The 23,702-nt window shown below is 40.1% G+C and overlaps 1 protein-coding gene across 1 annotated transcript; it reads right to left on the reverse strand.

Annotated features, from left to right (window-relative positions):
* Nucleotides 1-1,392: 1,392 nt before the first annotated feature.
* Nucleotides 1,393-23,086, reverse strand: LOC131188431 (vomeronasal type-2 receptor 26-like). Its single transcript, XM_058163701.1, has 6 exons — nt 23,043-23,086; nt 22,211-22,270; nt 19,718-20,009; nt 4,844-5,062; nt 2,850-2,979; nt 1,393-2,297 (listed from the first exon to the last, which is right to left on the reverse strand). The coding sequence occupies exons 1-6, from the start codon at nt 23,084-23,086 to the stop codon at nt 1,393-1,395; spliced, it is 1,650 nt and encodes a 549-aa protein (XP_058019684.1).
* Between the last annotated feature and the right edge of the window lie 616 nt (nt 23,087-23,702).

Genomic DNA, 23,702 nt, shown 5'->3' on the forward strand with positions numbered 1-23,702 from the left:
TCTAAGTTCATTAAACAAGCAGAAAACATCACACAACTATGAGTTCCTCACTACTCAATTATAAATAAGTCATAATGGATTGCATTTATTTCCTTCCTTCCTTCCTTCCTTCCTTCCTTCCTTCCTTCCTTCCTTCCTTCCTTCCTTCCTTCCTTCCTTCCTTCCTTCCTTTAACAGTAACAGAGTTGGAAGGGATCTTGGAGGTCATATAGTCCAACCCTCTGCTCTCGCAGGTGACCTATATTATTTCTGACAGCTGGCTGCCCAGTCTCTTCTTAAAGGTCTCCAGCAATGGGGCACCCACAATTTCCAAAGGCAATTTGTTTCGCTGGTTAATTGTTCTCACTGTTTATGTCAGTTTTGAAAGGCAATTTTCTTTTTGCTTCTTAACTGCCACATATTGGGAGGGGGTTGTTGTTGGAGCGGTAGAAAGTTAGTCATAACAACATTCTCTATTCAAGGACATCCTGTGTCTGATGGAGACTGCCTGAAGATTGTATCCAATTGAGTGTGAAGAGTTGATTGGACAATGTGATGAACTTGTGGGTGTGGGGCAGGGCTGTGAACTGTCAACTGGGTGTGGAAAACCTGGAAGCTTTCAGTTTCGGGTTTTCCCAGCTGACAACTCTAATAAATTGGAGAACTTTGAGGAACCTCAAGCCTCAGAGTTTTATTTTGTTGGGGGTGTTTCCTTGGAACCCTGACAGTTTAATTGTTCCATCCCACTTCCTTCTTCATAATAATTGCCAAAAATATTAAGAATAGCAGGAGTAGGAAATATCCATCAATATCCATTTCACATGATCTTATTCATTAATAATGTTTCTCTAGTAAGTTAATAAAGAATAAAACAATGTAGTTCATTTAATCAAAAAAACCTTGAATAATCAATTGAAACAAAAAGAGAATTCAGCAAAGCCTCACGAACCAATTGAAATTAATGAGCTTGAAAACACTGATAGTGAAACACACCCAACATATTCTTAAATATGATTTTAATTAAAATTAATAAAGTGGGAAACTAATTTTGGAAACTAATATCCAAGCATATGATAACAATGTTTATTATCAAATTGATCTTTGGATCTTTGGGACAACTAGCATTATTGAAAAAATTGGGTGATTATTGCAGATTAACAGTCATTCTGTGATTACTCACATCACTTATTTCCAGTTGTTTAATGGACAAGGTCATCTCTCAGTTCCTTACTTTTTTTGATAAATAAGAGCAAAATGAAAAATGTCCCAAATCAAAATAATGTCTCCCAATCCCTGCATAAGGGCATTTTAATGGGTTTTTATGTTGTGATTTTAAATGTTGTAGTCCAACTGGAGTTACCTGTGTGTAAATTAGGTGGCAATATAACTGTGTTTCATAAATAAATAATAAAATCAGAGATTCTTGTGCCTCATTATATTTTCCCTACAATTCAGATCAGGCCTAAGTAGGATAATGTAGCATTTGGGGAAAAAGATGCAAGCCAAGAGACCAGTCCCAGAGGCCAAGATGGAGAAGATCTCCACGGCCACCATGGACTTCCCTTTGGTGCTCAGGTAGGTGGGGAGGAATGAGATCCAAACACTGCAAAAGACCAGCATGCTGAAAGTAATGAACTTGGCTTCATTAAAACTATCAGGCAATTTCCTGGCCAGAAAAGCCACTGTGAAACTCACAAGGGCCAGGAAACCCAGGTAGGTGAGGACAGCATAAAACATTGAAGCTGAGCCTTCATTACATTCCAAGATGGCCCCTCCTACCAAGGAATGGAAGTCCATGCCAGGAAATGGGGGAGAGGTTATCAGCCAGGTGGCACAAAGAATTCCTTGGATCAGGGGACAGACTGAGACAATGGAGTTGGTCAGAGGTTTTCCTAAGAATTTCTTTGTCCTATTCCCAGGATTAGTGGCCATGAAGGCCAGAACCACCATGACAGTTTTTGCCAATACACAGGAAACTGCCAGGGAAAAGAGAATTGCAAAGGCAGTTTGTCGGAAGAGACAGGTGAGCTTCCTGGGCCGACCAATGAAGAGGAAGGAGCAGAGGAAGCAGAGCAGGAGGGAGGCCAGGAGGAGGTAGGTGAGATCTCGGTTGTTGGCCTTGACGATTGGTGTGTCACAATACTTAAGGAAAATCACCAGGACTGCAGATGTGATCACAGATAGAGAAAGCGCTAGAGATGCTAAAGAATATCCCAGGGTGTCTTGATAGGAAAGGAAGTGGATCTTCTTGGCCATGCAATGGTCCTTGTGCTTGTTGGGATATTGGTCTTCTGGACAGGGGTCACAGTGAGCTGCATCTGAAATCAAGAGTCAGAGTGAATCAACAAAGGCAAATCATCCACCCTTATTGGCGATGCTGGGAATAAGTTAGCCAAAAAAAAACCCCAGATCTTTTCTCTGGCTCAACTTCTCTGCTTTATGCTTCAAATCCAGTCATTCAATCTTTTATGCAGGGACAGTTTAGCAGACATAGATCGATGGATTTGCTCTGTCTCCAACAGGTCTGTCAATTTCCTGGGAGATCGAACGTTCTGATAAAAGAGTCCTTAATAAAAATTAAAGCTTGAATCTTACGTTCCATTCTTTCACAAATAGATTGATAGCTGGTTTCCCTGAAGGGATGTAAAAGTAGGAGCAGAAAGCCTAATAGGGAGCCTATGAATTGTGCCCCAAAACTATCCCATATTAAATTTCTCAGGAGCATGAAAAATGGCCTGTGGGATAGTACAGTTTAAATTCAGCTGAAAAGTATGAATATATTGAAGTGTGAAAAGCATCCTATCAAAACTGATGCCAAAATTAACACTGAATGACTTCCTGGAAGACATTACCTTTGACATTTGCTCTACCTGTCTGATTAGAGATGGTCCCTTCTGGACAAGGGGCACATTGGTAGCAACAGACCTGCTCTCCCTCTGGAACTCTCCTCCTCTCTCCTGCCTGGCACCTCTTCATGCCACACCTGGCAAAGGGCACCTTCTGAAAGGGAAAAGGGAAGGCCTAAGTAATAAATACTATTTGAGAAGGCCTAAGTAATAAGTACACTTCCTTTGTCTATTTCTACATTTCTGTTTCCATCTTTGAAGGTCTTCATAAGAAATGGTTTGAAGGGCGAACTAGGGGAATAAGCTCCAGGGGGATTCAGGCCATTGGCAATCCTGACCCGTGAATGGATGCTGGAGATTGGAACTGGGACCTCAGAATGCAAAGAAAGCCTTGTGACATTAAAAAAAACCTACAGCTTTTCTGAAAGAAAGAATCGGGAGGATCCAACTGAATGGGAATGGTCCATGGAAATCATCTGTGCCTGCTTTAATGGTGTCCTGGAAATACCAAAAGGAAATACTAAAAAGGGTGAAATTCAACAGTGAAAAAAGTAAAGGTCTACATTTAGGCCAAAAAAACAAAATGCACCGGTACCGTATATGTGGTACCTTGCTCAATAGTAGTAACTGTGAGAGATATCTTGGAGTCCAAGTGGATAACCATTTAGATATGAGCCATCCGTGTGCAGCAGCTGCCCAAAAAGCCAACACAGTTCTGGGCTGCATAAACAGAGGGATAGAATCAAGATCACGTGAAGTGTTAATACCACTTTATAATGCCTTGGTAAGGCCACACTTGGAATATTGCATCTAGTTTTGGTTGCCACAATGTAAAAAAGATGTTGAGACTCTGGAAAGAGTGCAGAGAAGAGCAACAAAGATGATTAGGGGACTGGAGGCTAAAACATATGAAGAACGGTTGCAGGGACTGGGTATGTCTAGTTTAATGAAAAGAAGGACTAGGGGAGACATGATAGCAGTGTTCCAATATCTCAGGGGTTGCCACAAAGAAGAGGGAGTCAAACTATTCTCCAAAGCACCTGAGGGAAGAACAAGAAGCAATGGATGGAAACTAATCAAGGAGAGAAGCAACCTAGAACTAAGGAGAAATTTCCTGACAGTTGGAACAATTAATCAGTGGAACAACTTGCCTGCAGAAGTTGTAAATGCTCCAACACTGGAAATTTTTAAGAAAATGTTGGATAGCCATTTGTCTGAAATGGTGTAGGGTTTCCTGCCTGGGCAGGGGGTTGGACTAGAAGACCTCCAAGGTCCCTTCCAACTCTGATATTATTATATATTATTATTAGGGCAAGAGATGATGGATAGATATAGAATGGATTTTAATATGGGATTTGTTTTATTAAAGACTAAAAAATAGAGCTAGAAACTAAAAATTGAGAAAATGTTATTATGCATATTGTTATATAATAGAAATTATTATAGTTAATATGTATAAGTAAATGTTAGAAGTTAAGACTAATATTATGGAGGCTTAAAGAGTAAAAAATAAGGCATGATGGATAAATACATAATACCTCTTAATATGGGAATTGTTGTATCAGAGGTTAGTAATAAGAGAGAGAAAGTGAAAATTGGAAAAACACTACTTTGTATACTGCTACAAAATAGAATATATTATAATTACAGTATATATGTAAATCTGAGAAGCTGAAAGAGTATTATTATGTATATTTAATTAATACTATTATTGTTACCAAGATTTTGTATAAAGTAAATTGACTCAGACAATGTACTGTTCACTAAGTATCTTGAAGGAAAATAAATAAAAATAAAGAAAATTTGTCTTTCAAACAGGATTCTTCCCTATCCTACCCTCATCTTGGAATTTTCAGAAATCAAATCTCCAATGTGTTAAGCTTGAATGCAGTTTTTACATCAAATTCCTGAAATATTTTCCGACTCAATAGAGCTGTTTTCCAGTTAGAAGGATGTTCTGCCCCTCCAGGGGGAAAATGAAGGCTTCCCTGAATGTATAAGAGTTCCTTTCAACTCACCTTTGTGGCCCAGGTGATCCCATCAGAGTTAATGGTGAAATGCTGGCCTGGCGGAGCCCCGGGATCTATTTGCCCAACCTTCATGGGGACAAATGATAGGTTGGGGAGAAAAAGCCAGTTGAGAAGATCATAACGAGCAGATCCCAGTCCATCTTCTGAGAAGGAGACTTCCTCTCCGGCACTGTTGTTGAAGTGGACGTCCCTCAGATAGGGAAGAATCTGAAAGAGACCTACAGACATCAGAGTCAGTGCCAGAAAGCCAAAATCATAACGTGATGGCCATCATCTTGAGAAGTGGGCATATAATTGGGAAAGCTGGAGAATTTCCCTTGTTGTAGATCTGAGCATCAAGGAGTAACTTCAAATATTTAACTCCATTCCCAAAATGACAACACATTCTCTTCTATCATGGCTTCTTCAATTCCAGTTTTATCAGACTGATTCCTACTGTGCATACATATTAGGTCTGGAGATTGCGGAGGGCTCCTTGGTGGAAAGCAATGCAGTCATGGGAATTTTGAGAAGCGAGGTGAGCAATCGACTGGATGAGAGGTGCCTTTGCAAGCAGAAGAGAGAGAGAGAGAGAGAGGTCAATGAGGCCCAGTGGCAGTGGGTCAGTTCTGACGAAGAGCAGCTGTTGTCCCCACCTGATCCTTGGACAAGGAGATCAGAATGCTGAGAGGCACAGTGGAGATCAGCGAGGTGACTTGCTAAGAAACAGCCTTGCTCTTCCTAATGAAAATCTCTGGTTAGGAAAGATTTAAGTGATTAGAGGGAATTATCATTTTTCAGTGTGGCGACACTGGATTTTTGCTCCTACTTCATGCCGTGAAACATGACTTTTCTTCAAGGAGGATTTTGCTGGAGAATTCCAGGAGTTGAAGCCCACCCCTCTTAAAAGGTTGAACAGCACTGCCCGAGAAGTACCAGGGGCTCTTTTTGCCCTGTGTGTGACTGGAGAAGCGGCATCAGGAGGAGGGTGGGCATTTCCTTGGTGGATTTTCTCATGGGGGACTTGAGGGTGGTCCCAGCAACACTTGCCAGGAGCCCCCTGGAGACCCACCTCACTATTCCACTCCCAGGGTTGAGCAGCTTTCTCCAAACTGCAGCTTTCTTTCTTTCTTTCTTTCTTTCTTTCTTTCTTTCTTTCTTTCTTTCTTTCTTTCTTTCTTTCTTTCTTTCTTTCTTTCTTCTCTCCCCTCCCTTCCTCCTCCGTCTTCTTTCTTTCTTTCTTTTTCTTTCTTTCATATCGTTATGCCTCTTTTAGTATTTCTACAAATAACCCAACCTATCAAACACACCTTCCTCCTCCTATTTGCCCACAACAACCCTGTGAGGTGGGCTGGGCTGACAGAGTAACTGACCCAAAGTCACCCAGATGAGATTAACATTTTAAAGATAAAGTGGGACTTGAACTCCCGATCTCTGGCTTTCTTGCCTGGTGCCCTACCACTAGACCCTGGTGCCCTACCACTAGACCCTACCACCCCGCAGCAGGAGAAGGCTATGCCAATGATGGGCTCTTTGTTCCTCCCCTCCCTTACAGGCCCCCTCCTGCCCCAGAGGAAGAGGGTTTCAAAGCCAAGGGACAGCCCCCTCCCCACATAGGGCCTTTTCCCTGCAGGCAGAACCAGGGGAGATGGCATCACTTTCCAAGCAGCGCCAAGGCTTCTCGGAGGGTGGCAGTAGCGACATGCCCGTCTTCCTCACTACCCCAATCAATATTCCTGCTGGCATGGAGAGACCCAGCAAATGCAGAGCAAAGCTGCCCACTGGCATCCAAAGGGGAAATGGGTGGAGGAGGAAGAAAGCGGCAACTGGGCTGCCTGACCCAAAAAAAAAACCCCCCTCGCTTCCCTCACCCCCTAGATCTGGGCACCTGGGGCCAGGCCTCGCCCTTGGTGGATTCCCACAGAGTCACATTTACAGAGCCATGTAAAATCCAGACTACAAAATGGATATGGAAAAAATACATGTATTAAGAGAAAATAACACCGCATATGTACAAATCACACAACTGGCTCTATACAAAGGGATTTTTCGGAGGGTCTTCCTTGACAGGCGAAGACGGGGGCAGCACCTCGGTCTTTCCTTCTGGGCACACGGCTTCCGAACGGGTCAGTCCAGCGTTCCTGGATACCCACCAAAAAAAAACCCCCCACATTTTTGAGAATTCAATTTTTCTCCTTGGCAAAATATTTTCTCTCTGTGCTTCCTGACTTAAATTATACAGTACTGCTGTTCTGTTATTTAGACTAGAATAGAGAATAGAGGTGGAAGGGACCTTGGAGGTCTTCTAGTCCAGCCCCGGTTCAAGCAGGAAGCCCTATAGCATTTCAGACAAATGGCTGTCCAGTTTCTTCTTAAAAACCTCCAGTGATGGAGCATCCATGAATTCTGGTGACAAGCTGTTCCACCACTTAATTGTCCTCACTGTTAGGAGGTTTCTCCTTAATTCCAGGTTGCTTCTCTCTTTGATTAATTTCCAATCATTGCTTCTTGTCCTTCTCTCTGGTGCTTTGGAGATAGTTTGACCCCCTCCTCTTTGTGGCAGCCCCTCAATCATGTTGCTCCTAATTCTTCTTTTCTTTATCTTGCCATTTAATTTTGTCTAACATTTTTAAATTGTCTTGCAGTTGAAGTAGAATAGCTTGCACCACTTAAATTCTTGAGGGCTTTGTTCAGGTTTTGACCCTCAGAATCCAGAAATGGCACAAAATAGTGGCAAGGAGGAAAAACCTTCAACAATATATATGCAGCTAGGCCCAGCTAAGATTCAAAAGTGTTCAAAATTGGCCATTTTTTGAGATGGGTGGACTTCAATTCCCAGAATTCCCCAACCAGAAGGATTTCTGGGAGTTGAAGTCCACACATCAACCATGCTGGCTGAAGAATGCTGGGAGTTTGAACTCCACCCACTTTAAAAGTTGCTAAAGCTCAAGCTCAATCCCTCCAAGACAGAGTGGCTGTGGATGCCGGCATCCCGGTACAGTCAGCTGAGTCCACGGCTGACTGTTGGGAGCGAGTCATTGGCCCCGATGGAGAGGGTGCGCAACTTGGGCGTTCTCCTGGATGAACGGCTGTCTTTTGAAGACCACCTGACGGCCGTCTCCAGGAGAGCTTTCCACCAGGTTCGCCTGGTGCGCCAGTTGCGCCCCTTTCTAGACCGGGATGCCTTATGCACAGTCACTCACGCCCTCGTGACGTCTCGTCTGGATTACTGCAATGCTCTCTACATGGGGCTCCCCTTGAGGGGCATCCGGAGGCTTCAGTTAGTCCAGAATGCGGCTGCGCGGGTGATAGAGGGAGCCCCTCGTGGCTCCCGCGTGACACCTATCCTGCGCAGACTGCACTGGCTACCTGTGGCCTTCCGGGTGCGCTTCAAGGTTCTGGTGAACGTCTTCAAAGCGCTCCATGGCATAGGGCCGGGCTATTTACGGGACCGCCTACTGCTACCGAATACCTCTCACCGACCCGTGCGCTCTCACAGAGAGGGACTCCTCAGGGTGCCGTCGGCGCGACAGTGTCGTCTGGCGACGCCCAGGGAAAGGGCCTTCTCTGTGGGGGCTCCCGCCCTCTGGAAAGAACTCCCCCCGGGACTCCGTCAACTTCCGGACCTCCGAACCTTTCGTCGCGAGCTTAAAACGCATTTATTCATCTGCGCAGGACTGGGTTAGTTTTTTAAATTTATGGGTTTTAATTGGGGGTTTTAAATGGGGTTTTAAATTGTATCTAAATTTTTAGGCCGTTATTGAATCAGTTTTTTATATAGTTTTTAATTTGTATTCTATGTATTGTGTTTTTTATTGGCTGTGAACCGCCCTGAGTCCTTCGGGAGAAGGGCGGTATACAAATATAATAAATAAATAAATAAATAAATAAATAAATTTGAGAATCTCTTGTCTAGTCCATCAGCCTATCTTCCATGTGGCCCACCGACCACCCAAGGAAGCCCACCGGTCTCCCAACAGGCAGCCTTTGGGGGAAGCCCCACAACCATCAAGGCTCGTAGACCACACCTAGAGTACTGCGTCCAGTTTTGGTCATCAGACTATACAAAAAAGCTTGAGACTGAAGACTTCCGGGTGGCTCCACCTCTTCGCTGAGCCCTAATTAAAGGGGCTCCGCACTGAACATCGTAAAAGCCAGGAAAAGCCGGCTTTAATCTTTTTCTCTGGATGAAAGAGGAAAGATAAGAGCAGCAGGAAATGTTGGTAGACCTCCCCAGAGGCTTTGTTTTAATTAAGCAGAGCTTCGAAGGGTTGATGGGTCCCATAAATATTCCTGCCATTCTCCGACTTCAGTGCGCTCCTGCAAAAGCAGGAAAAGAAGAAAGTGTCCATCTCTGCTAATTGTCTTATCTTTATGGATCTCTTTAAGCAGACGGAATGAGTGCCAGCGGACAATTATTGGATTGCAAGTATTTTTGACTTCCTGACTTCTACCTTCTAAAAAAGAGAAATTTTTTTTCCCCTTTGTTCTAATTGACTCTTAAAGATGGCGCCTGAACGGGAGTGAAAGTGACGAATGGAATTTTAAACAGTCTGTCCAACTAAGAAGATAAGAAATGTTATGTGTGGATTTTAATGAAGTGAACTGAGCTCTCCTATACTTAAAGGGGAAAAGAGAAGTTTCTAGACTTATATTTTGTGAATTTTAAAACTGAAATGGCTACTAAACCACCTAAGATTGGGGGCAGAAGGGGTTCTGAACCAGCTTTAGAAGATCTGATTAAAGAGCAAGGGAAAGTGTCTGAAGAAAGGTTTAAGGAGATTATGGATAATAATGAGAAAATAAGAGAAGAAATAAAAGAGAATAATAAAAAAATAAGAGAAGATATCTTGATGGCTTTTCAAGGTTTGGTAAAAAGACTGGAGGTGGTGGAGGAGGAGGTGCAAGAAATTGTTCAGTCAAATCAACAAATAGAAAATAGAATGGGGGGAATGCAAATCAAATTGGATAAAAATGAAGATCAAGTGGTGGTGATGCAGTATAGAATGATGGAAGGAGCTCTGAGAATTAACTTAAAGATTCAAGATCCATCCCACCACTAAAAGATTCTAACAACAAAGAATGCAATGACGAAACAGTCAAAGCAAACCTCTTCAACATTTTCTTTGGCTCAGTTTTTGTTAACTCCGACAACACATATCCAACATTCCACAAACGAACCAGCAATGACTATGATGATTTAACTCATATAGATTTCACAGAAGACAACGTTGGTAAAGCTCTTCACAACTTAAAACCATCGCTTTCTATTGGACCTGATGGTCTATGTGCATATTTCTTAAAAAAACTTTCCATTAATATAGCTGAACCCCTAAGTATTATCTTTGATAAAGCTTTCACTACCAGTTCTCTTCCCAAACTTTGGTCACTAGCCACAGTCATCCCCATCTTCAAAAAAGGAGACCCCAGCTTAGTCGAAAACTACAGACCGATCTCCCTTTGCTGCGTCACCTGCAAAGTCATGGAATCTATCATCAATCAATCCATTACCTCACACTTAGAAACTAACAACCTACTCTCCAACAAACAATTTGGTTTCAGGAAAAAGTTATCATGTAACTTACAACTTCTCCACTGCAAAAACATATGGACTTCAAATCTAGATCAAGGCAAATCAATAGATGCAATCTACATAGACTTCTGCAAAGCTTTTGACTCAGTAGTACACGATAAACTTCTCCTTAAACTGACATCCTATGGCATCTCAGGACCCCTCCACAAATGGATATCTGCTTTTCTGTCTAACAGACAACAAGTGGTCAAAATTGGCAATGCTTTATCAAATCCTGTTCCTGTCAAGAGTGGCGTTCCTCAAGGCAGCGTCCTTGGACCAACACTCTTTATTCTATACATTAATGATCTTTGTGACCTTATCTCAAGTAATTGTGTTCTCTTTGCTAACGATGTCAAACTATTTAACACCACAGACAACACTTCTATCATTCAAAACGACCTTGACCATCTAACCGCTTGGTCTAAAAATTGGCAGCTCCAAATTTCAACCAGCAAATGCTCAGTCTTACATATAGGAAAAAAGAACTCTAAAACTAAGTACATACTAGATGGACATTACCTTACAGACGACCCCCATCCCGTTAAAGACCTTGGAGTTTTCATGTCAAATGATCTAAGTGCCAAAGCCCACTGCAACTACATAGCAAAAAAAGCTCTAAGAGTTGTAAACCTAATTTTATGTAGCTTCTTTCCCAAAACACCACACTACTAACCAGAGCATATAAAACATTTGCTAGACCAATTCTAGAATACAGCTCACCTGTTTGGAACCCTCACCACATCTCTGACATCAATACAATTGAGCGTGTCCAGAAATATTTTACAAGAAGAGTTCTCCATTCCTCTGAAAACAACAAAATACCTTATCCCACCAGACTTGAAATCCTAGGCTTAGAAAACTTGGAACTCCGTCGCCTTCGACAAGACCTAAGTTTAACTCACAGAATCATCTATTGTAATGTCCTTCCTGTCAAAGACTACTTCAGCTTTAATTGCAATAATACAAGGGCAACCAATAGATTTAAACTTAATGTAAACCGCTTTAATCTAGATTGCAGAAAATATGACTTCTGCAACAGAATCATCAGTGCTTGGAATACTTTACCTGACTCTGTGGTCTCTTCTCATAATCCTAATAGCTTTAACCAAAAACTTTCTACTATTGACCTCACCCCATTCCTAAGAGGACCATAAGGGGCGTGCATAAGCGCACAAACGTGCCTACCGTTCCTGTCCTATTGTTTTTCTTTTCTTCTTCCTATATATGTTTATATGTGTATATACTACATAATCTTTTTGTATGATGTTGTGACAAATAAATAAAAATAAAAAAATAAAAAAAAATTAGAGGTTTGAATGAGGACAAAGGGGAAGATTTAAAAAATTTTTTATCAGAAGCTCTGGCTGAATTTATTGAACTTGATCCACAAGAGGTTGCTTATCAAATTGACAAAATTTATAGAGTTAATTCTTGGATTGCTAGGCAAAAGAAACTTCCTAGAGACATTGTGGTTTATTTTTTGAAAAGAACAGTGAGGAATCAAATTTTGCAAGTTGCTTTTCAGAAAAACTTGAAAATAGGGGAACAGGAGTTGAAGGTTTTGAAAGAGATTCCTCCCAAGATGTTAAGGGATAGAAAGGACTTTACATTTTTCACTCAAGAACTTAAGAAATACCAGATTCAATTTAGATGGGAGGTTCCAGTTGGCTTGACAGTGTATTATCAAGGAAGGAGACATCGTATTGACACAGTGCTTAAGGCCAAAGATTTTCTTTCTACAGTGTTGAAATTTGAAATAGAAATAATAGAAAAAAGAATTCAAGAGACTCAAATGGGTGTGGAAGCTGAGGTGATTCCAGTGATGTTACCATCAGAGGAACAACCACAAGAACAAAGACTGACGAGGGGAGCCCTTAAGCGTAAAGAAAAGGAGCAACAAACTCAAAGTAAAGTTCAGGATTCTGCTACAGAAGCGGTGGAGGAGCACGGCCGAAGATACGGGAGGACGATCTTCAGTTGATTGCTCAAAGGCTTCAGCAGCCCAGTAATGGCAAATAAAATCTTGACTTGGAATGTCAATGGTTTGAACTCAGCTCAGAAGAGAAGAAAAATATTTCATTATTTGAAACAATTTAAAAATGATGTTATTTGCTTACAAGAAACGCATATTAAATTATCAGATCAAAAGTACCTAATAAACTCAAAGTTAGGTAAACATTTTGTTGCTTCAGCTTTGGAGAAAAAACATGGCATAGTGGTTTATTTGAGAAAAGATATACCAGCCAAGTTAATAGAGGCAGATATTCACGGAAGATATATTGCTATTGAACTTACAATAGAAACAAAAAGGACTCTCTTGCTTGGTATATATGCACCCAATCAGCAACAAGAAAAATTTTATAGAATGTTATATGATAAGTTGAATCTATGGGATTATAAATCGTGCATTATATTGGGAGATTGGAATGGAGTAATAGATACACGAAAGGACAAGAGAATTTCTTCCAAGAAGATACCTGCACATGCAAAGCTGCCTAAATCCTTTTTTGATATGATAGAAGATTTTGAGTTAAGAGATGTATGGAGACTGCGAAATTTGGAGGAAAGAGACTATACTTTTTTCTCTGATAGGCATCAATCCTTCTCACGTATTGATTTTATTTTAATTTCTAATGATTTGCTTTTTAGAGTGAAGAAAACTAAGATATTTCCAAGATGTTTGTCTGATCATAGTCCTGTTTGGATGGAATTGCAATATGGAAAAGAGGGTAGAAGAACTTGGAGATTAAATGAAAATTTGTTTAGATATCAGGATAATGTAAATCAATGTAAAAAGCAGATGAAAGAATTTTTTGATTATAATTTGAATAATGAAACATCGATAGAAATGGTTTGGGACTCAGTAAAGCTTTTATGAGAGGTGTATTAATATATCTTAATAATAGACAGAGAAATAAGCAACAAAGACAGCGAGGTATTTAGAAGAGGAAATTTATAAGAAACAACAATTATTAATACATAATCCACATGATCAAAAACTTAAAGATGCAATAAAGTTACTACAGAATCAATTTAATATGATAATGGCTGATCAGGTGGCAACAAATATACAATATGCCAAACATAATACTTTTGTAACGCAAATAGACCTGGTAGGTGGTTAGCATACACTTTAAGGAAAAGACAAAACAACGTACTATAGAAAAATAGAATACAAAGGTAAAGAGAGATATCAACAGGATAAAATTAAAAAGCTTTTTAGAATATTATACAAATTTATATCTTAAAGATAATATATTGAATAGGGATATTGATAATTATTTGAAGGAATATAAGGTTAAAATTTAACTTTAGAACAAACGGATGAATTGAATCGCCTATAACCTCGGAAGAAATTATTTTGGTAATTAAACAATTAAAATGGGGAAAACTCCTGGTACAGATGGGCTCACAGTTAGTTATTATAGGAATTTACAGGATGAGATGTTAGGTCCACTTAAGGAATTATTTAATCAGATACAACTAGGAGGGGAATTCTCATGGAGAACCTCTTTATTTCATTGATACCAAAGAGGAACAGGATTGTTCTAAACCTGGGAATTATAGGCCAATCTCACTTTTAAATAATGATTATAAGATTTTGTTAAAATAATAGCTAATAGATTAATGTTGATTCTGCAGCGAAGAATTCATAATGATCAATCTGGATTTATAAAAGGGAGACAGATGAGGAATAATGTTAGGCAGATTGTTAATTTACTGGAGTACTTAGAAAAGAAAAATTTTATTCCAGCAGCATTTATTTTTCTCGATGCAGAGAAAGCTTTTGATCGATTGCATTGGGATTTTTTATTTAAATTAATAGAAAAGATGCAATTTGGAGATGGTTTTTTAAGAATAATTAGGGCAATTTATGGAGAGCAAACAGCACAGATTATAATCAATGGTAGCTTAACAGAACCTTTTAAGATTGCAAAGGAACAAGACAGGGATGTCCTTTATCACCATTATTGTTTATTTTAACTCTAGAACCATTATTGGATAAAATACGAGAAGTAAAGGAGATAGAGGAATTAGAGTTAGACAGTATGAATATAAGTTAAGAGCTTTTGCAGATGATTTGGTGATTACTTTAACAAACCCTATAAATTCTAGTAAATCTTTGTTGGAAATAATTGATCAATATGGGAATGTCTCAGGGTTTAAGGTAAATCAGAAAAAGACAAAAGTGATAATAAAAAATATGGTCAGACAACAGAAAGAAAAACTAGAGGAAGTAACAGGATTTGAAATTGTAAAGAAGGTTAAGTATTTAGGGGTTTATATTACGTCAAATGTGAAATTGTATAAGAATAACTATGAGGTTTTATGGCAAAAGTTCAGAAGGAGTTGATTGTTTGAAAAAGATTGCAATTATCATTGCTGGGGAGAATTGCTGCTATTAAAATGAATGTTTTACCTAGATTTTTATTCCTCTTTCAGATGATACCAATAATTAAGAAAGATAAGAATCTTGAGGAATGGCAGAAGGGAATTAACAAATTTATATGGGAAGGTAAAAAGCTAGGGTTAAAATGAAAATAATTCAAGATTCTCGGAAAGGGAGGTTTAAAATGCCTAATTTTAAATTATATTATGAAGCAGCTGCTCTCTCTGCAATAAGTGATTGGTTTAATTTAACAGAGGACAGAATTTTGAATATAGAAGGTTATGATTTGCTATATGGATGGCATGCATATTTAATTTATGACAAAAAGCGGATAAGGCCTTTAAAAATCATGTGCTAAGAAATGCCCTTCTGCGTGTTTGGAAAAAATACTCTTATAAACTAAATTATAAGGTTCCTATATGGGCAAGTCCTAGACATACAGTAGAAAATATAAACATAGAACAGAATCAGGAAATGATTACATATAAAGATCTTTTGTATACTGAAAGAGGTAATTTGCAGTTAAAATCTCTGCAAGTATTAAGAGAGGAAGGGAAAAATTATACTTGGTTTCAATATGAGCAACTACGTGCTAGATGGAAGGAGATCAGAAAATTGGTATAGAGCAGAACGAGGGAAATTTGGTAAAGCAAATTAGAAACCAGTCTCAGGAGCATATAAAGAGATTGTATAATGTGTTACTTGAAATAGATTCTGAAAGGGACTTGGTAAAGGACTGTATGATAAAGTGGGCACAAAATTTTCAGGAGCCAATATTATTGGAAACGTGGGAAAAATTTGGGTTAGAAATGTTAAATTCACGAGGCACAGAATCTGAGGAAAATTTTATAAAATGTTTTATAGATGGCATCTAGATCCTAAAAATTATCGTGTATGTATCCAGAAATGCAAGCAAAATGTTGGAGATGTAATTGTGATGACGCTACATATTTTCACATTTGGTGGACTTGTAAGGACATAAAGGCCTTTTGGATAAAAATTTGGTGGATTTTACAAAATGTTCTGAAAAGAAGATAAAGTTCCTGCCGCAATTTTTCTTGTTGGGAATTATTACGGATTGTACAGTAATTGAGACTAAATTGATTTTAAATCTAATAACTGCAGCAAGATTACTAATAGGACAATATTGGAAGAAAAAGAAGTACCAACAATAGAAGAATGGATATTGAAAGTTGCCAATTTGGCTGAGATGGCGAAGATATCAGCCTTTTGAAAGACAATACGCAAGAAAGATACTTAAAGGAATGGAAAAATGGATTGACTATATTCAACGTAGATATCAGACTAAGAGTTATCAGACTGTTTTGAATGATTATGATGTATTATTTTGATTGCTTTTGGGGAAGTTAGGAATTGATGATTGTAGGGGTATAATTAAGTTGGGACGAAAATTTTTAGCATATGTTTGTTTTATTTTAACTATACCTTGTGCTCGTTCCGGGAAGTCGGGGGAGGGGTTGCGAAGGGAGGGGAGGGGGAAAGGGGGAAAAAAATTTTTGTAAAACTTTTTGAATAAAAAAAAAAAAAAGGAGGATTTTGCTGCCTTGACTTCCTTCCTGGAACTCAAACTTTCTTGGGGAGACCTGCTCCTTGCTCTATTTGGAGCCATCCAGCCACACTGTTGATGTCCTTTTCTTTCTCCTTTGCTTCACCCTTTAGCCCCACCACTTTGCAGCTAGCTGGCCACTTCCTTGTTGCCTGTGCTTCAGATGTCAGTGTCAGACCAGCCCCAACTTGGTCCATTAGCAAAGAAAAACCCTCAACTCCATGGTGTAGTGAAAGTTATACTTTTATTAAAAGCCAAGTGGATTACAGTAAAGCAAAACCAGAATTAATATTCATGTGCCAAATTTCCCCTGTTAACTTTTCTCCAGTAAGACCCTTCCCAGTTCTTCCCCTTTTCAGACCCATTCTATCCTATAAACTTTTAATAAATTATTTTGAGTGGTTAGTTGGTGAGTTGTTAGCTGTTACATTCCAACCTCCATAATTTGACCTTGACTTGACCTCCATAATTTAACCTTGATGATGTGTCTGTTTTTACTCGCCTATCCAACTCTCTCCCCACTTTAGTCTATGGCAGACTGGCAGCTAACTTTTGTGAACCTTAGTGTAAGATGCCAGTTCTGACAGTTAGACTGCCTCTGTTAGCCATGCTCCATTGGGGAACTCCTGTTGCCCTTGTTGGAAGACATCTGGTCACTGAGGTCACTACTTTTGGGCTCCTACAAACTGTGAGAAATTGATCTGGGGTTTTGGGGAATGCCCTGGGAGAGTTAGTTCTGAAATAAAATTACTAAATCCCACACTACTTTCATGAACTGGGAGACGACAGGTGGGTTTGGAAGCAGTACTACTTCAGACAGGAAGGCAGTGCAGAAAGTGGTGAGGACGGTAGAAAAGATCATTGGTAGTTCACTTCCTTTTATCTAGGACAAAGCACATATGTGATGCTTGAGCAGAGTCCACAATATTGTCTGGGACCCTACAGATCTTCTCCATGACCTGTTTTCCTTGTTACCTTCTGGGAGAGGGCCTCATGGTATCCAGATTCAGTCACAGTTTTATTCCATATAGCATCAACCTTGTGAACTCTCAAGTTTCCTTGTTCCACTACATATTCAATATATCTCTATCTCTATCTATCTATCTCTCTCCCTCTCTCCCTCCCTCCTTCCCTCTCTCTCTCTCTCTCACTCTCTCTCTCTCTCTCTCTCTCCCAAAGGTGCTTTTTTTTTCAAGAGGCAACTGGAATTTCTGGTTTTTCTTTGAAGACGTTTTGCTTCTCATCCATGAAGCTTCTTCAGCTCTGACTGGATGGTGGGGAATGGAGGGATTTTTTTTAAATTTATTTTTTATTTACATTTATATCCCGCCCTTCTCCGAATACTCAGGGCGGCTTACAGTGTATAAGGCAATAGTCTCATCTCTAGTCTCATTTGAATTGAAATCCTTCCATTCCCCCCCATGCAGTCAGACCTGAAGCAGCTTCTTGGATGAGAAGCAAAATGTCTTCAGAGAAAAACCAGAAAGTCCAGTTGTCTTTGGAAAAAAAGCACCTTTAGGATAACCATGACTGAGAATCTCCAAAGACATATATATGTATGGTGCAGGTATATATTTATCTCTATATATCTTGTGTATATGTGTGTTATGTATGTATTTGGGTGGATATACATTTTCTCTTGAGAGCTGGCAACAGAATTTCTCTTTTAATGTGGGCTGGTGAGCTAGCAGTGAAAAAAATGACGATAAAATTATCTTAGCTATCTATCTTTGCAAATATGTCCACTAAGACTTCATCTGACCTGCATGTTTTGTGTATCTTGCACAAAAACACCCAGATTGTCATCTTGCTCTGGGCTGAAACATCCTTCCTGGAATGGTCACCCCTGAACCTCAGGCAATTATTGAAATCTTTCAAGGATTTAGAGGAAAATCTTTCCTCTGTGGATCTAAACGGACAACTGGTTTGGTTTACTTCTCCTTTCTCCTTCTACCATAGGGATATTTAATCAATAATTCAAGAAATGCATATGGGAAGCTTCCCCTCTAAGGATCTGTGGACTAGATAAGAAATTGCAGAGATTACCTGCCACGGGTGGGCATTGGAGACCCTCTTTCCAAGCCTCATCATGGTTGGTTGCACTCTTGATCCATACATTGCATGCAATGCATGTGCCACAGCATAAATGGCATTGTAGATGTTGTAACTTTCACCTTCCATGCTTGTTTCAAAAACGTAAGAAGGTAGATTCTGCAGATTCTCCTTTCCTGTACATGGTTTCCCCCCCTGTGGAAGCACCTTGCCTGGATTGTGGATCTTGCAGCCAAACAACATTTCCCAACACAGCGGGAGAAAGACGTCCCCTTGTGGCTTCAAGGGGTCTAAAGACAGGAGGAAAGGACTGAATTCTGGGACATCCCCAGTGTGGGGCCTAAAATGCAGAGCCCCATGGAAGGGCTCTACTGCTTTCAAGATGTCTTGATTCCTGGTCACACTAAGTTTCCAATGGGAAGTTAAGATCCAAACTTTCCGAAATGACATCTTCCTCAAATGTTCATATACACTGATTGCCACCTGTACATTTTTAATACTATTGGGATCTCCAAATAGAACAATCACTTCAGCTTTAAACCAAGTCTCCAAAACATGAAGTAATTTCAACATTGTAGTATCAAGAAAATTTGATTTCAATATTTCAGTGAAAGCCAAACAGATCTCCTTCTCCTTCAACATTGGCATCAGAGATGAGATGAAATGTTCTCCATTGTCATCTTCAGGGGCCACCAGCCCAATCCAGTTCCACTGGAAATGGAGGAGAAGCTGGACTAAACCCTCATACTCTGGAAATTCCTTGGGATTAATCCGGAAGAAGGAAGGATAAACTCTTCTGACTCCCTGAGTTGACTCAAAGCCAACACCAAGCTGGAGAAAGTGAGATTCTTGATAGATTAACATTTTATGGTGACTTTAGGAGCCACCATGACAAGGATTATTGTCTCACCAGTTAGGCTGTCTCACTTGAGTGGCAAGCTTAACTTTCTTGCCTTCTTAGGAAGAGCCACCGTTTATAAGGGCACAATTCATCAACTGTATACGGAGAATAGATTGCACTGAATGGATGGTTACCTTTTTATGAAGATTAGGTTAGGAAGGAAGGAATTCCCCTTGGAAAGTGCAGCATTTCAAATTAACTCATTGCCTAACACTTTTGGGTCAATAAAAACATATCTTGACACATAAAATATAAAAACAAATTCAACTATAGTGCAAATTCTCTAGGTCATATACTGCTCATTTGCCCCTCAAAACACATTAGGTTATCATCTTGGGCTTCTGTGTGTGCTTCTGTTCTTTGACTATCTGACACTGTATCCAATAAAGCCCCCTTACCTGTGGGACCTTGAAGATGCTGAAGATGGAGGCCATCTGCCTTGAGGATTTGGGGTTGAGACCTCCGATGACAGAGAGCAGAGGGTCCTTTGTGTCACATTTGTAACCTGGAACTATTTTGCTTTGAGTGGAGAGCAGAGAGAGGTTGATTGTGGAAGTTGTCACCTCAGTCTGAAAATTGCTATAGATGTGGAAGCCAAGGGTGATGTTGGAGGGGAGAATTAGATTCTTGTTGACTTCTCTGACTGTGAACACCAAGGCCATGAACTGCTGGTAGTTCTTGGGTACGACTCTATGAGTAGAAAATCGTTGGGGAAATTTTAAGGAAATCTTGTGTGTGTTGATGGAGTTTATCCTGCTTTCCCCCCAATGTCCTCTGTAATTTGAATATAACAATCAACAAGTGAAGACTGAGTTTTCTACCATATTGTAAGTCAACTTCTTCTTTTGCAGAATTTCTAATGTGCTGCCCCTCCTCACTTTTTTGGTAGTTTATTTTATTTTATTTTATTTATTTATTTATTTATTTTGTCACACAGTATATATAAGCATAAGCATGAAATAACTATACAATATATAATCATATATATAAGTATGAGTATATAATAACTATATTAATTGGACATAACGAAAGGAAACAATAGGACAGGAACGGTAGGCACACTTGTGCTCTTATGCAGGCCCCTTAAATTTATGATCTTCCTGATCAAGAGTTCTGGAAAGATCGATAATTCTAGCCTGTTATATGACTTCAGTTCTTTACTGAGAAAAGCACAAAGATCTGAACTATGCAAGGGCATTGCAAACATCACAAGAACAAGTATTTCTGAAAGCAATCCCTGAACACAAAGCAAACCAAATAATTATTTATATTTTGCCCCTCTGGATGAAACTTACAAAACATTCTCTCGAAGCAGAAATGGTTTTTTTCTGTAGGATTGGCTACTGAAGGCATGTACGGTTCCTATGGGAAAATTCCCAATAATGAGATCACCAGACCTGTAAAACTCTCTCTTAGTCTGTAAAGTGTTTGTCAACACACATCCAGTTTGCATCCTCTCAGCAGAAGTTGGAGGCAGGAGCCAGAAGAGCAGCAACAACAGCAGGAGAGGCAGCCCAGTCATTCTTCTCACCTTCCTTCCTAGATCAGAAATCCATGTTTGTGAAGAAGATGAATTTGTAGGTAGCACTTGAAATACCACCAGAACTTTAGAGAGAGACTGTGCCACTTGCATGCCTCCAGTACCAATGCATGTCCTCCCCTAACCTCTATTTGGGCTGTGACCAAAGAGGAAAATAAGCCCAGTTGGATCAGCAAACTCAGGCGTTCACTCTGCAAGACAAGGCAAGGTGATATATCCTGCACCCACCGGGAGAACTCTGAGCATATAATCAAAACAGGTTTTATCTTTGAAGATTTTTGTGGGTAGAAATCCATAGGGGATACATTAGAAATTAGTGTTCTTCTGGTAATTTCATGGAAAAGCAATTCTATTTGCTTAGCAATAGCCACTCATTATACACCAGATGGAGAAAAACGAGTTTGGGTCTCTTGTTGTTAATCCCCAGGTCAGATGCAGTTGAGAGTCATCTGTTGGGTATTTGAGTTATGTGAAACGGAGCATAAGTGCACACTAGATGGAGTCTGGCCCCTTCCATAGTTTGTTTGGATACTATAAGTGTTGATGAGGCCTGGTCAGAGGTGAGTTTCAGCAGGCCCTGACCAATTCTGGAGAACTGGTAGTGGAAATTTTGAGTAGTTCGGAGAACCGGTAGTAAAAATTCTGACTGCCCCTGCCCCCATCTCTTCTCTTCCTCCCAAGTCCCAGCTGATCGGGAGGAAATGGAGATTTTGCAATAACCTTCCCCTGGGTTGGGGAGGGAATGGAGATTTTACAGTAACCTTCTCCCGCCATGCCCACCAAGCCACGTCCACCAAGCCATGCGACACCCACCAAGCCACACCCACAGAACCGTTAGTAAAAATTTTTGAAACCCACCACTGGGCCTGGTGTTATATGGCAACCCTAGTAAGTCTGGGCAAACCTACCAATGCTTAGATGGAATAAGTAGTTTATATATCCCGACATGGCAGGGGATGAAATTAGACACTAATTTCTCTCACTGAATTTAAAAATCAGCAGGAAGATCTCCCAAGGTGTTAGGCAAATTTAAACTCTACAGGTGGCCTATCTAACAACTTGTTGGAATCAGAAAGAGTTTTCTTCTGTGCTTCTCTTGTCAAGTATGTCTCCAGAACTGTGAAGTGGTGTGGGAAGGATCCCATCAGCCATGGCAAACCTCTGGACTGGCGTAGTAATAAGAATGGGTAGATGTGTGATGTCTCCCCCAGACAATTTCCCAGATAGCTCTCTAGAGGTCAACTTGGGGGAGGATAAACCGGTTCTTGGCACATCAGGAGCTGAGTTAATTGATGGCTCCAAGTAGCGTCTGGAAGAGACTTGGCTGAAGCTCCAGCTGGGAAAAGCATACAGTTGTAGATGGTCAGTGAAGAGGAGGAGGATCTGCCTTCTGACCCTGATCCAAGAACACCTAGGGCAGAGAAAAGGCAGGAGCAGACCAGGTCAGCCAGACTACTTGAGAGGAGAAAGCCTTGCCTTTCTTGATGGGCTGCACCGGAAGGTGGCTGTTTAGCAGAGCAGACAGAGAGAGGCGTTGCTGGGAACAACGTGTTTGTTTCGTAGCTGTGTGTTTTCTGGTCCTTGTGATTCCTGCCTCACTTTGGACTGACACCATGCCTTGACTTGAATCGTGCCTTGGAAATGCTGGACTTTTCTTGACTTGTGAGCTTTCTAGTGTTGTGGATTTGAATTTGCCTGGTGGGTTTATTTCATTTGAGAAACTTTCAGGTGCTTTGTGGATTCTTCAGCCATTCCTCTGTGGATTGGCTGCTCGTGGCTGGCTGGATTTAATTGGTCTGGATTTTTTGGTGTAGGGAATTTCTGGGGCATATTAATAAACTCACTAAACCAGGGGTCTGGCTGAGGAACTCTGGGAGTTGAAGTCCACAAGTCTTAAAGTCTTTTTTTAATTGTATATATATTGGGTTTTTATCTTTTGGCTGTACACCGCCCTGAGTCCTTTGGGAGAAGGGCGGTATAAAAATCTAATAAATAACAATAATAATAATAATAATAATAATAATAATAATAATAATAATAATAATAATAATAATAATAATAATAATAATAAAGGGACCAAGGTTGGATATCCCTGCACTAAACCACAGTTACATCTGTGTACGTGTGAGCAGGGTAGCACAACATGGTGTTAAGTGATTCTCCCGATTCTCTGAAGAACTTACCATTCTGTGATGCTTAGAAGAAAGACATTGAGCTCAAAAGACATGGAGCTCAAACCTCTGAATCTCCTCTGAATCACCTTTCTCAGTGAGGCCTTTTCATTTCAAGGTCAAGTATCATCCTTATCTTGATGAATTATACAACCATGAATTGATCAAGGAACGCGATCGAGGTTTTGTCCTAGTGCCTGAATTCTATTGCTTGGAGGAAGATTTTCAGTTTTAATGTTAGCAAAATCAAGCAGTTGTGGATGATTGGTGCTTCCAGTACTGAAGACTTTCCTTCTTTGGTCTTGCATGACTTGCTTAGTACTGCTGTATAATGTGGGTGTCTCCTTGGACTCTCATCCCCTCCTCAAAAAGCAGATGTTAGTTATGGTGGGTGTTTGTAAAGCTTCAGTTTCTTCTACGGGATGAGATTGCGTTGCGAAGAGTCTTGCAGCTCCTCTTGCACCTGTTTTTACAGCTTGTATTCTTCATTTTCCCACTCTGAAGACCCAGATAATTTTTGCCTGTGTGTCTATCCAAACCCTGCCTTTCTACTACCTTTTCCTTACTCCCATCTATTGTAATTTCTTTGACAAGCTTGACAAATTCAATTTTAAATTTTTCTTTCAATATTAAATTTTGAAGACCATTCATTTAATCTGATCAAGATTTAAC

This window comes from Ahaetulla prasina, chromosome 1, assembly GCF_028640845.1.
Source record: "Ahaetulla prasina isolate Xishuangbanna chromosome 1, ASM2864084v1, whole genome shotgun sequence".
Classification (NCBI taxonomy): Eukaryota; Metazoa; Chordata; class Lepidosauria; order Squamata; family Colubridae; genus Ahaetulla; species Ahaetulla prasina.

What these genes read in the sequence shown, in the direction of transcription:
- LOC131188431 (XM_058163701.1), bottom strand. Translation starts at nt 23,086, where the DNA reads ATGTCTTTTGAGCTCAATGTCTTTCTTCTAAGCATCACAGAATG. An exon ending in TTCACTGACCATCTACAACT is followed by an intron (nt 20,010 to 22,210) that starts GTATGCTTTTCC and finishes TTCTACTCATAG; the next exon opens with AGTCGTACCCAAGAACTACC. An exon ending in GACCATCTCTAATCAGACAG is followed by an intron (nt 2,298 to 2,849) that starts GTAGAGCAAATG and finishes TCTTGATTTCAG; the next exon opens with ATGCAGCTCACTGTGACCCC.